General features: G+C 44.4%; 1 protein-coding gene across 1 annotated transcript in view; it reads right to left on the reverse strand.

Annotated features, from left to right (window-relative positions):
• CHORDC1 (cysteine and histidine rich domain containing 1) overlaps positions 1-12,380 on the reverse strand; it is a 75,247-nt gene that overhangs the window by 17,970 nt on the left and 44,897 nt on the right. Inside the window, exons 6-8 of the mRNA XM_030200167.1 lie at positions 11,502-11,557; positions 9,583-9,653; positions 5,949-6,054 (exon numbers count right to left, since the gene is read on the reverse strand). Of these exons, the coding sequence (XP_030056027.1) occupies positions 5,949-6,054; positions 9,583-9,653; positions 11,502-11,557 (233 nt within the window). The remainder of the gene's footprint in view (positions 1-5,948; positions 6,055-9,582; positions 9,654-11,501; positions 11,558-12,380) is intronic.

Here is a 12,380-nt window from a genome sequence, read left to right on the forward strand (position 1 = left end):
TATCTCAATTCAAGAGAGCCTGGGATAAGTGCATAGGACAGTGGCTCCAAAACCTGTTCTGGGGGAACCCCAGCCAATCAGGTTTTAAGGATATCCACAAAGAATATTCATGGAGACAGTGCACGCAGATCTAGCTCATGATCCCAGAGCGTCCCACAGATCAATCCAGAGACTTGTGGGTTATGACCCTCTACCAGCAGGTAGAGATAGAGAACTTCAGAGGTTTACTTTATGTGGTCATGTGAAGTAACCTAACTTCAGTATTCTCTCTATGTAGCAGGTGGATGGTCATATCTGTGCAGCTCTGGATTGATTGGCTCTTGGCCTGGTCCCTCCCTTCCTCCCCCATCAACCCCTCCTCTCTGCCTGACTGGGATTTGTGGTTCTCACTCTCCTGACTTTAAAAGGAGTCTGAGGTTCCTCCGGCGTCCTCTCCTGCCTTTAGAAAAAAAAAAAAATCTCCTCAATTTGATTTGTCCAGCACGGCAAGCTCATGCCAGTTTGCAGTACCGACTGAATGGTGTGAGGACTGACTTGGCACGCGACAGCGATTCCTGAGGGGATGAGCAGTCATTATCTTACCTGCATCGGTGAGGCAGAGTAAAAGCGGCTCCCAGTGTGGGAGCCACTGGGCTGCTGCAATTTCCCGTGCTGGAGATCCACTGTACAGCCCAACTCCGTGGAGCGGTGTGCTCCTTCCCTCCCAGCTCATTTTGGTGGGCGCAGGTTAGTTGTTTTCTTGGGTGTGCATGCGCGCTTGAGGGTGACATCTTTCTTGCCACTTCACATGGCAATGCTGAAGCCCCAGCGCTCCCCTGGGGCCTGATCTGCTTGCGATTCAGGTCATTTTATATGTAGGCTTTTCAGAAATGTGACTGGGGAACTGGGATGGACCACTCCCAATATCTTCATATTTGGTATTTAAGGACTTCTGAGGAAGGAGGCCTGGGGTGGCTTGCAGACTCCTGTGGGAGTCCTCAGGTCTCCCACAGCTTTGAGTGTCCCACAACTTTTCAAAGGCGAGGTCCTAGCAGCTGTTCTGTGGCAGCGAGAGCCTTAAGCTGCAGCTTGGAAAGTACTGGTTATCTGAAAGTCTTCTGGTTGAGATGCCTGTGCTTCACTAGGTTATATACACAAAGAATATTTCTGGACCCTCTTTGAGGAGGTTCAGGGTGTGTGTACATCATTAATGGAAGGGAGAAAGGGATCAGGATTAGGGATCCTACTCTAGGTTTTTCACTCTTTCCCTTTCTCAGAGCATGGCAGTACAGTTTGTTTAGTTAGTCAGGCTTAGGGCTGTTGACTTCATGTTTCTGTGAGAAATGTTACATTTTGAGGCTAGTGCAGGCCTCTCAGGTTTCCATGGTAATCCTGCACCCTCTGTGCTGCCCTGGTGGCATTTACCCTGTGTGCACTGTTTACATAAAACTAGTTTTATTCAGGACGGTGGCTGGCCTATCAGCCTGAAGGTTACAGTTCAAGACTGGTTTTATCCATCCTATTAGAAACTGTGGGCTCAGCTAGGTTTCCAGTGGGGCATATTTTATTTCATTATGTCTTACTGCTTGCCTGGCAAAGCAGTTCTTGCATGACTGGAACAGTTATCAGAACTCTACTGTATTCAAAATTGCCCTTCTTTCTCTCTTTGCACACTGATACTGGCCACACCTTTGCATATTAGCCTTAGCTACCCCAGTATCTGCAGCGTACCCGGTACCTCTAATTGCTTCTATGGTATTTTTGGCATCTTTTCATGGTATGGGGTACCTACATTTCAGGAGAAGTGGTCCAGGAGCTATTTAAGTATACAGGTAACTTAATAGTTGTTGCAATCAGCTGAGAGTAAGCACAGAGCTCTAGGGGTGCTGCTTCACGACCCACTGCAGCTTGCAATCTGTAGAGCGCAATGGTGCTTGGCCATATTCTGCTACGCCATCTGTCTCTGGTTCTCAGCCGCACTTATCTGCTCCAGTGCGCAGTAGTTATAGTGCACAGTCACACCAGCCAATTCTTGTCCCCATCTGTAAGAAGTTAGCACCGGCTTAGGCATCAGGCCACTGATATGGCTTTCAAATCACATTTGGCAACCTGCCTTTTGGAAGTAATCTTGGGGCTGTAGAAGATCTAGGGCAGTTGGGTAAAGACCTGAGGGACTTCCAAGTCTCGTAGATTGCCAGGGGACGAGTTTAAGGATGGTTTTTAAACTGCTTGGTTTTGTCGTAGGTTTTGTGGGGCCAGGAAAACCACTTTCAGGGTTTCCACTTCCACTACAACAAGCCACCTGGCTGCTGGTAGAATGAGCTCTGTTTCAACTCCAGGTCAACCTATGCCTGCTGCATCTTCCAATGATGGAGTCTCAGTTCACTCCTCAGGCAGGACTTCTGTATTGGTTTCAGGAGGAGTGGACCAAGATTACCTCAGCTCAAATGTGTCTTAGTTTTTCTATCACACAGTTACAACCTGGACTTCACTACAGATGTTTCTTGGAGTCTACATGCAAGCTCAAACACTGTCAGGCAGTTCTTGCCACCTTGCCACCGTTTCTTCCTTTAGGCACAGTTGATTCTGTCCCTAGTTGCAATTGGGGAATGGAAAGTTGTTCCCTTTGCTTTGTAGTTCCAACCAGGGAGCTTCCTTCCAGCTGAGTTTGGACATCATAAGAGTCTAGGGTGTTTACGGTTCAACTTTCAAAATGGGAACCTTGCTGTAATAGTTCTGTCTGGTGGGGAGAGTTTCTAGCCTCCCTGAACCTCAAGGAAACTTACTTTCATATTCCCAGTGCTTCTTGCTGCAAAGGGATCTTAGCAATTTATGACCATGTCATTCAGCCTTTCCATGTTGCCAAGGACATTTTTGCAAGGTCATGGTGGAAGTAGCAGCTTTCCTTCGTGAGGATGGGTTGCAGGTTCATCCATACCTTGTGACTGACTGATTTGCGGCTCTATCAAGAGACTCTGCAAACTTCATCCAAGATACCTACTTGTCTTCAGTCCTTAGGATTGGTAATCAGTGTCACCAAGAGTCAGTTGTTTCCCTCACAAATCTTGGCTTATCGGGGAGTGCTGTTCCATATAGGCTTGGGAAGTCCTTTCTTTCTTTTGCTCCTCAGCAACAGATGCCAACCCAAGTAAGGTTTTACTTTCCCTACCAGGTCCAGGTCCAAGATATGGAAATAGGTTCAAGTAATGGGCACAAGGTTCTCTTTCTTGGACATTTCCCCTTGGGTCTGAGTCTGTATCAGACCACTTCAAGGGTTCCTTCTCTGCTTTGGTCCCCATCTCTATGGTTCCCTTCAAGCCAACTTAGTCTCAATGGATGATTTCAACAGTTTTCTGCTGATATTTCAGTTTTCTCTCCCTGGAGGTGGCTATCTGCAGGGTGTGCCGTAGCCTGGCAGCAACAGATTTCGGATCCCTTCCAGAAGGCAGGCAGTCGACTGCTTCCTCAATTGCCAGATGTAGATTCGAGGCTGGCTTAATTGCCAGTTTTCTTCTATGATTTGTTTCAGGCATCAAACAGATGTTTTTGGCGGTCACAGCCTGTCATTTGATGTGGTTGCGCTACTGAGTGGTGAATACAGCTTCTAACGATGGCTGGTTCAGCTCACTTTTCAGGGCAAGTATTGTTTCAGGACTCCATAAAGTTAGTGGCAGACCTGGGTGACTTATAGACTCAGCGTCTTCCTGAGGACATGTCTACAAGTTCTTTTCAGTCGGGTCAGGCTTGCCCCTATCTTTACGACACCAGGGCTATCGCCCTGGGCAGCCTAGTTTTCTTTAGCAATCCAGTCAGGTTCTCAGAACATCCGACTTCATCCGTTTGAGATCCTCTGGATTTCTACTGGTGACAAGCACACAGTCCTGTCTTTTCTGCATACGGTGGTTTCTGCCTTCCAGCCCATTCCACCCTTTTCTCCTCCTGCTTCTTGGATGTTCACCATATACTCCTATACTATTTGGAAGTGACCAGCGAGTTCTGTTGGTCAACTCTTTGCTTCTTGCTTTATTCGGGACCATAGGAAAGTTCACCATTTTTAGATTTGCAGATGTAGGCATAGCGGTTTTGATGTTAGGAGAAGCAGACCTTTTGTAAAATAGGCATCAGTGTGAAGCTGAAGACCTGTTCTGCATAAGTGCCATTTTATTCAAAATCCTTTTAGGGGAGCAGCTGCTCCCCTTGCACCCCACCTAGCTATGCCTCTGCATAGTGGGGCAGTGCCTGGGATGACCCACTGAGCAGAAGTGACTTCCTACATAGCCTTATGCACTGCTGAAGACTGTAGTGGTCTTGTGCTCACCATTTTAAGATTAGCAGATGTAGCGGTGGCAGGATCAGAAGCAGACATATTCAGAACCTGGAGAGCCTTAGGTATATAGGAAGGTGGCGACTCCTTACGAAACAACCACACTGCAGTAAGATCATCAGATTCCTGATCTACTGAGCAGAAATGCCTCCTGGCATACCCTCATGTTGTCCTCTGGCTGGTCACAAGAAAGGGGTTCTGGCTTCAAGAGCCGCAGTGAGAGAGGCAATTTCTTCAGTAGGCCTCTGTATTGGACAGTCTCTCCCGTTGCGGGTGGCAGTGCTTTCTTCCAGAGTGCAGTTGACTTCCTTTTCCGTGTTCCATCTGGGTTCCATGGCTGCCCTTTGCAGTTCGGCCACTGGGTCCTCTATCCTGCCGTGGATTGATCTGTGAGACACTATGGAAGGTAAAATTAGTTCTTACCTGATAATTTTCTTTCCATTAGTCCCAACAGATCAATCCAGGGGCCTGCCCTTTGTTGTTCTGGGTTGAATGTTTTCTTCTAGTTGCCTCAGTTTCAGCAGGATTCCTTCATTTGATTTTTGGCTTTTAAAAAAAAAAAGGCAAAACAAAACATAAAGGAAACCTTCTGTTACCTTCCCGAAGGAGCAGTTGAGGAGCTTACATGGGCTTTATGCAGGCAGGAGAGGACTTCCTCTTTTGTCTTCCACTGCTTTGGTATTGACAATACTGAAGTTAAGGTGACTGCACATGACCACATGTAGTAAACTTCTGAAGTTCTCTATCTCCACCTGCTGGTAGAAGGACATAACCCACAAGTCACTGGATTGATCTGTTGGGACTTGCTGATAAGCTGAAAAGCCGACTGGCTGGGGTTTTCCCAGTACAGCTTTGGGAAACCACTGGCATAGGACCTCTAAAAGAGAGGAAGGGATAGTAGATAGTATGGATGGGAAGACTGGATAAGCCACATGTTATCATCTGCCTTCATGTTTCTATCACAACTCAGTAGTTTTCAGCCTGCACCTGTCGGAAGGACAGAGCAAAACCAAGCATGTGAACCAGTCTGGTGGGATAAGGAAATCTTATACTCTGAGAAATATCAAAATTACATGCTGAAGACATCATACTTTTCCAATTTTGGTCAAATCTGGCTAAGTATGCAGCAATATTCTAGCCTTCATACCAAGCTACTCTGCTAACTCCTACTCCCATGCCAATCACTGTCAAATACATTTTAAAAATAATTTAAGAGTTCAATTTTAAAGAGATTATGGACAGCAGTGCATTCGTCAAAGTTTTCTACCCACCTCCATGACAGAATGACAGCAACTACACATCAAGTACTCAGAGACACCTCTAGAGATACTTTTTTCTGCCTAATATATTCATAGAAGCATGACAGCCCCAGAATGATCCACAAAACTATTCAATTACAGTTTTAAAACAGAAAAGGAGAGGAGTTCTTCTGGGGATAAGAGGTGGTTACTAACAATTATTCAAGATAATGCCACCTGTTACATGCTGTATCTGGTCATCTGCCTGTATAGCACCTACATTCCAATATAATATCCTGAGATAAATTACCTTTTAAGCTTAGTTGTAAAGTAAGAAACAAAATTAAAACAGCACAATCCCATACCATGCTTGATAACAGATTAACCAAACTGCTATAACTACTTACAGCATCTTTTTTAGTCCACTCATGTGACCCTTTTGTACAGCCTTCTTGAGACAAAAAGGTGTTAAAATCTGATGTTTTTCTCTTACAGCAGCTCCAATACTTCATCCTTTTAATTGTGAGAAGAAAAAGAGACCTGTCAAAGAACTGTTCCATATTTCAATATTTCTCACACAGAACAAAGAGCACAACTGGGCCTTCAAGACTGAGACAACAGGAGTCCTTTATTGAGATCAGACCCAACACGGGCCGTGTTTCGGCGTGAACGCCTGCCTCAGGGGTCTAGGTTAGTTATCAAGATACGGAAGCAGGGGATACAACTCCCCGTCAAAGGAAAATACACAACTTCTGTGCAACGTCGTTGGTCAAACAAGACCGCTCAGGTAATTTGCCGAGCTCCAGTGAAGCGCCATCAAACAGTGAAAATACATTTTTGTATTCTTTATTCTTTCCATCCTAACAGGATGTTAGATTATAAACAAAGGCATCAACAAGCATCCATTTCTCTGTCTGGGGGCAAAATAAATTCCAAAAAACAAAATGTGAATCTGGCATAGAGGAAAACCTAGTGAAGGGATAGACATTGGAGTTCAAAAATCACCCAGATAAGAATGGGGGTTCCACAGAAAAAGCACCCCCCCCAAAAAAAAAAACAACCCCCGAAATGATCCAATGAATTTTTATGGGAGAAGCAGTTCATGTTTTAAAGGTTCACTAATTTAATATAACACCCATCGTAGGACATCTGAGAGTTTACAATGCCAGTAAATAAAATTTAAGAAAACAAATGTATACCGTCTAAAACAGGGCTTCTTAAACCCTTTTTTTTGTTTCCAGCACCTCTAACTGATCAATGAAACCTTTGTACCCCTTCCTACGTCTCATGGTCACTAGCAACTGTCAGTTACATGTCACTAACTGCTTCATACCACCTCTCACCCTGCCACAGACACCCAGCTCTCTCTCCTCTTAACCCTCCCCCCACCATGGCACAGATATCCAGGTCTTGTCCCTCCTCCCCCGCGTCAGACACCCAAGTAATTGTGCTGCTTCCCCCTCTTACCCATGGCACACAGACATTCAGCTCTCAATCCTTCACTCCTCCCTTACCAACCACAGAACCTGTAGGCCTCTCGTGCCAAATACCCGCTTAAAACTCTGCTGAGTTGTTCTTTTCCCAGTGAAAGGCTATTCTGTATGCTCCAGCCTTGTACTTTAGCCCTTTGAAACAGGAAGTGGCCACTTTCCAGAGTATAAAAGTCATGATTGCTGACTCAGCTAGTCCTAGCCATGGTGACAAAGATTAGTAGCCCATTACAGAGACCAATCCCAACCCCACTAGCTTCTGGGATTGGAGCGACAACTTAGCCACAAACCTTCAGAAGCAAATAGGGGGTGGCAGAAGGGCAACTCTCACCAAGAGTAGGGCATTTGTTGGCTGCCCCAAGATCCCACAGTGGAAGTTCTGAGTCCCGAGGGGAAGGGGCATTCTGCTTCCTCCCCATCTATGGCGGAGGAAAGTAATTTCTGCCACGACACCTGCAAAATCTGGAGTTTGGGAAATGTCAGCCTCTCTTTCTCCCTGCGACTACCATGAAGATAGCAGATGTTCCTGAACAAGAAGCCCTCATGAAAAGGCACTCTGGCCCTCAACATAAATACATGATATTGCCAGAAGGCTCAAACTATAGGCTACTGAGGGGGGGAGGGAGCAGGATTCCCAAACTGCCTGCCGCGTACAACCCAGGATTCCAGCCACCCGTCAGATGGCCTGGGTAACAAACCAGATGGGGTAGAAAACCCCTCCAGGATACTGGATCACCTCTTTTTTATGTTCAAAACATACAAAAAAAAGATCTGCCAGTCACCACCTGAACTCACATTACTGAGGTCTGCTGAGGTCATGCGGACACAATGGTGGCTGCTCCCACAAGCTTGCAAGAGACAAATGATCCTGGCCACAAACCAACAGGAGCTGCTGCTCACCCCCCAGTTCCAGCAGGTAGGTCAGCGGTCTGTGCATGCAGTTTACAATCAGCTCCAAGACATCTATGGCAGCAGCTTGTATACTGCTATGTTCATCTTCCAACCACTGTTACTGAGATAGCCATGAGGGAAGCCACTGCTTGCCCTGGGATCTGTACATGAAATCTTGCTACTGTTGGGTTTCTGCCAAGTACTTGTGACCTGGATTGGCTACTGTTGGAAAACAGGATACTGGGCTAGATGGACCATCGGTTTGACCCAGTATGGCTTTTCTTATCCTATATAATAAAACGCACCTCCAACATTCTGAAGCTGACTGCATGGCTGAGGCATTCCTGCTCTCTGTATCCGTCTCCTGAATTGACATCACTTACTTCCGGGTTCGTCACAAGCAGAAGTGACCAACCACACGAGGTTTCTCGGCTTCAGAATGTTGGAGGTGCATTCTATTAAATAGGATTGGTCAGTTCCTTGAAGCACAGCCAGAGCTCAGCGTCCTGCACAGTAACGCTCAGACACCAGAAAGAGAGGGGGGGGGGGGGGCTGACACCAGAAAGAGGGAGGGAGGGGGGCCTGACACCAGAGAGGGGGGGAGGTATCTCTGTCACACACACACTCTCTCTCTCACAGTCAATGTCTTTCTCTCTGTCACTCACTCTCACACACTGTCTCTCACACACTCTATGTCTCACACTGTATCACATTCACTCTCTATGTGTCACACAATCGCTCACACACTCTCTTGGTCTCATACACAGTCTCACAGAGAGTCTGTGTCTCACACACACTCTCTCGCACACACTGTATCTGTGTGAAACACACTCTCTCTCTCTCACACTGTCTCACATACGTACTTGCACACACTCTCATTCTCACACACACACTCGCACCCAGACTCACTCTCTCTCTCTCTCTCACACACACACACACACACCACACACTTGCACATTCACTCTCTCTCTCTCACACACACACACACACACCACACACTTGCACATTCACTCTCTCTCTCTCACACACACACACACACACACCACACACTTGCACATTCACTCTCTCTCTCACACACAGTCACTCTCACAAACATACACACTCCGAGAAAAACCTTGCTTATGCCCGTTTCATTTGTGTCAGAAACGGACCTTTTTTACTAGTGTTCTTATAAGAAGCAAAAGGAATCTGAGGCGCAGCCGATGCGGCTCAAGCCAATTCCCGGAAGTGGTTGGGTAGCTGTAGGGCTGGCTCCCAGAACCAGTTTTTGGTGACAGATTCAGCCATCACCATTGATGAAGAATAACCTCGGTGTTAACCTTTGCTCAACTAAAGCTTTGGGTCTGACAGTCTCACCCCCCCCCCCCCCCCCCCCCAACCTAACTGCAGCAGATCTGTGCTCTCGTTCTGGGAATTAGCTCAACCTGCATGAAGTTCAAGTTCAGCTTATTTTAGTATACTGCAAATCACAGTAAAATGTCTAAGTGGTTTACAGACTGAATATGATTGGTAGTACAAGTCATCATACAAAAGTTAAAAAAGAAAACAAAACGAGGTGGTAAAAATTAAGTTGTGTTGGAAAAAAGTAAAAATGTCTAAATTAGTAAGTGAAAAAGAACAATAAAAAGTCATTTTGTAAGCAAAGACAAGTATTACCTACCCTTCATGGAAAATAGGCACACCTGAATGGAACAGGCACACATCGTCATTACTTTGTGGACCTGAAAAAGACTGGGGGGAAAAAAAAAGAAAAAGAAACTAGATGTCCAAAGTATCTTTACCAATTATTGACCATTATATGAACTTACCAATTAAAACAAATTACACAAACATGACCTCATCTCAATAAGAGTCACATTTTATGACTAAAATTTATAGTTTTAATAATGCACCAACAAGTCTTATGAAAATAGCAGGGTAATCATCCACACAAACAGCGTCATTTGATGATGTTTGTTCTTTCCTATATTTTATGGCGTTCCTATTTTACATTTTTTAGTTAATTTGATTTATGTCATTTATTGTTTGTATGTCAACTGTTCTGATTTGTTTGCAATAAGTAATGGGACAGTAAAAATGAATAAACGATAAAACCCATATGTGTAGCTGATGTAGGTGGTGCTCTCCATTGACTTGGGAACCACACGCAGTCAACTCAGCATGCACTACAGCAACAGTAAAAATAAAGAAAGGCATTTCCTCTTGTACTGAACCAGGATAAAACTGCCAACATGCCTTTCCAAAATTATCTGAGACCTTGGCTACACAAGAAGACCGAAGCATGTACGAACACAACACTACTCTCCCACTTTACGACTATTACTGTGACTGTGCCACTTAAACTTCATCTTATCACAACATCACATTTGTTCAATCTGTTCAAAATTCCGCCGCACGTCTTATCTACCGCGTGAATCGATACTCTCATATCACCCCTCTCCTCAAGTCGCTTCACTGGCTCCCGATCCGCTACCGTATACAGTTCAAGCTTCTCCTATTGACCTTCAAGTGCACTCAATCTGCAGCCCCCCATTACCTCTCTAACCTCCTCTCCCCATATGTTCCCACCCGTAACCTCTGCTCTCAGGACAAATCACTACTATCTGTACCCTTCTCTACCACCGCTAACTCCATACTCCGCCCCTTCTGCCTCGCATCACCTTATGCCTGGAACAGACTTCCCGAGCCCATACGCCATGCACCCTCCCTGCCCATCTTCAAGTCCTTACTCAAAGCCCATCTCTTCTCCCTTGCTTTTGGCGCCTAACCACCTTCCCCATTCATGTCACCTCCACTGACTACATAGCTTATAACCTTTAGATTGTAAGCTACCTACATTGACTACCTAAGTTGTAAGTTACCTACACTGACTACATAGTTTGTAACCTTTAGATTGTAAGCTCTCTGGAGCAGGGACTGTCCTTCCCCATGCTAAACTTGTACAGCGCTGCGTAACCCTAGCAGCGCTATAGAAATGCTAAGTAGTAGTAGTAGTAGTAAACGGCAAACGCCTTTCCGGCACTATGTAAGCCACATTGAGCCTGCAAATAGGTGGGGAAAATGTGGGATACAAATGTAACAAACAAACAAACAAATAAATCCTTGTCTATGCCAATATTGAATGCTACCTGCTTATGCAACCAATTTGCCCTTGGAAAACAGCCTTACTAAAAATTGTTTGTAAGGATATTGCATTCTAAGCAGAAAGTCTGCTTCCGACAGGACCATTTGTAAAAAAAGGTAAACTCAAAATAAAACAGTTACAACAACAAAGTGTTGTATCACATGCATTTTATATTAATGTATTGAGATGAAGAATCAAAATTTAGTTGTCGTTACTAAGTACTATTTTCTAGGTCAGGTCACAGTTCTATGAAGGTATATTGGTTCAATCAGGGAGCTAACTTTGGCGGGTCATAAAACCTGCTATGTCTAAGCCATAAGCATACTAGTTACTAGGAAAGCTAAACAGAATATAAAATAGTATGACAGTGGGTTAATAATTTGGATTTCTGACAAGATTACTGTAGTATTAACACATACTGAATTACAAGAAAACTTCAATACAAAGCCACTTACTTTTGAACAGCCTCCATTTTTACACAAAGTCCCAACCTTGATCTCATCATCATCTTCTTCTGCAAAAATTAATGTTTAGTCAATATGTTGTACTCTAACAGATGAAAGTATAAAGAAATGCTGAAACAGAAAAGCTAAGACACTTCCATTTTTTTTTTTTAAGAGGGCTTTGCAATGTAAGTAGAATTAAAAAAAAAAACAGAAAAAGCAAAATTTTGGGGCAGGGGTGGAAGCGAGATATATGTACATGGCTTCTTAGGAAACTGGTGGAATTGGAAGATAAAAACATTTAAAGCATACAAATGGACTTAAAAGGTTTAAGAACTAAACTAAGCAATTGGCTAAAAAGTTATATATTTATACAGGATCTTTGAAGATGGGATTACTATTAGGTTTGAACAAATCAAAAATTAGTCAATTTCTATCCAGGAATGCCAGAAACCAGACTACAGATATCTACTCAAATGAGTAAGTTTGAAATGAAATGTTAGTAAGATTATGTTTAATATTAGGTACCCAGTCTTTAAATCTCACTTCAAAAAATTCAATAAGAAAAATAGCCACAGCTTTACTTTGTTAAAAAAAAAATACAACTTCTCTCATATCATGTCCTTGACAAAACATTCCATTCATATAAGTCTCTACCTTTCAAGATCCACTAGCTGACAATTATACCACCAGTTAGAGATTGTCAATTAACATTTGGTGTCATGTAATGCCTGAGTGCTACCCCTAGCACCCACCTAGGGCTAACCTTGTGGCCACATGGAGGGTCCTACCCAGCACTGACCAGGCCCATCTGCACCTGCGCCTACACTGGCATACCCTCCACCTACCTGCTGGGTCCTGCTTGCCTCTGGGTAAGTCTCCCACCCACAA

The sequence above is a fragment of the Microcaecilia unicolor genome, chromosome 4 (assembly GCF_901765095.1).
Source record: "Microcaecilia unicolor chromosome 4, aMicUni1.1, whole genome shotgun sequence".
Lineage (NCBI taxonomy): Eukaryota > Metazoa > Chordata > Amphibia > Gymnophiona > Siphonopidae > Microcaecilia > Microcaecilia unicolor.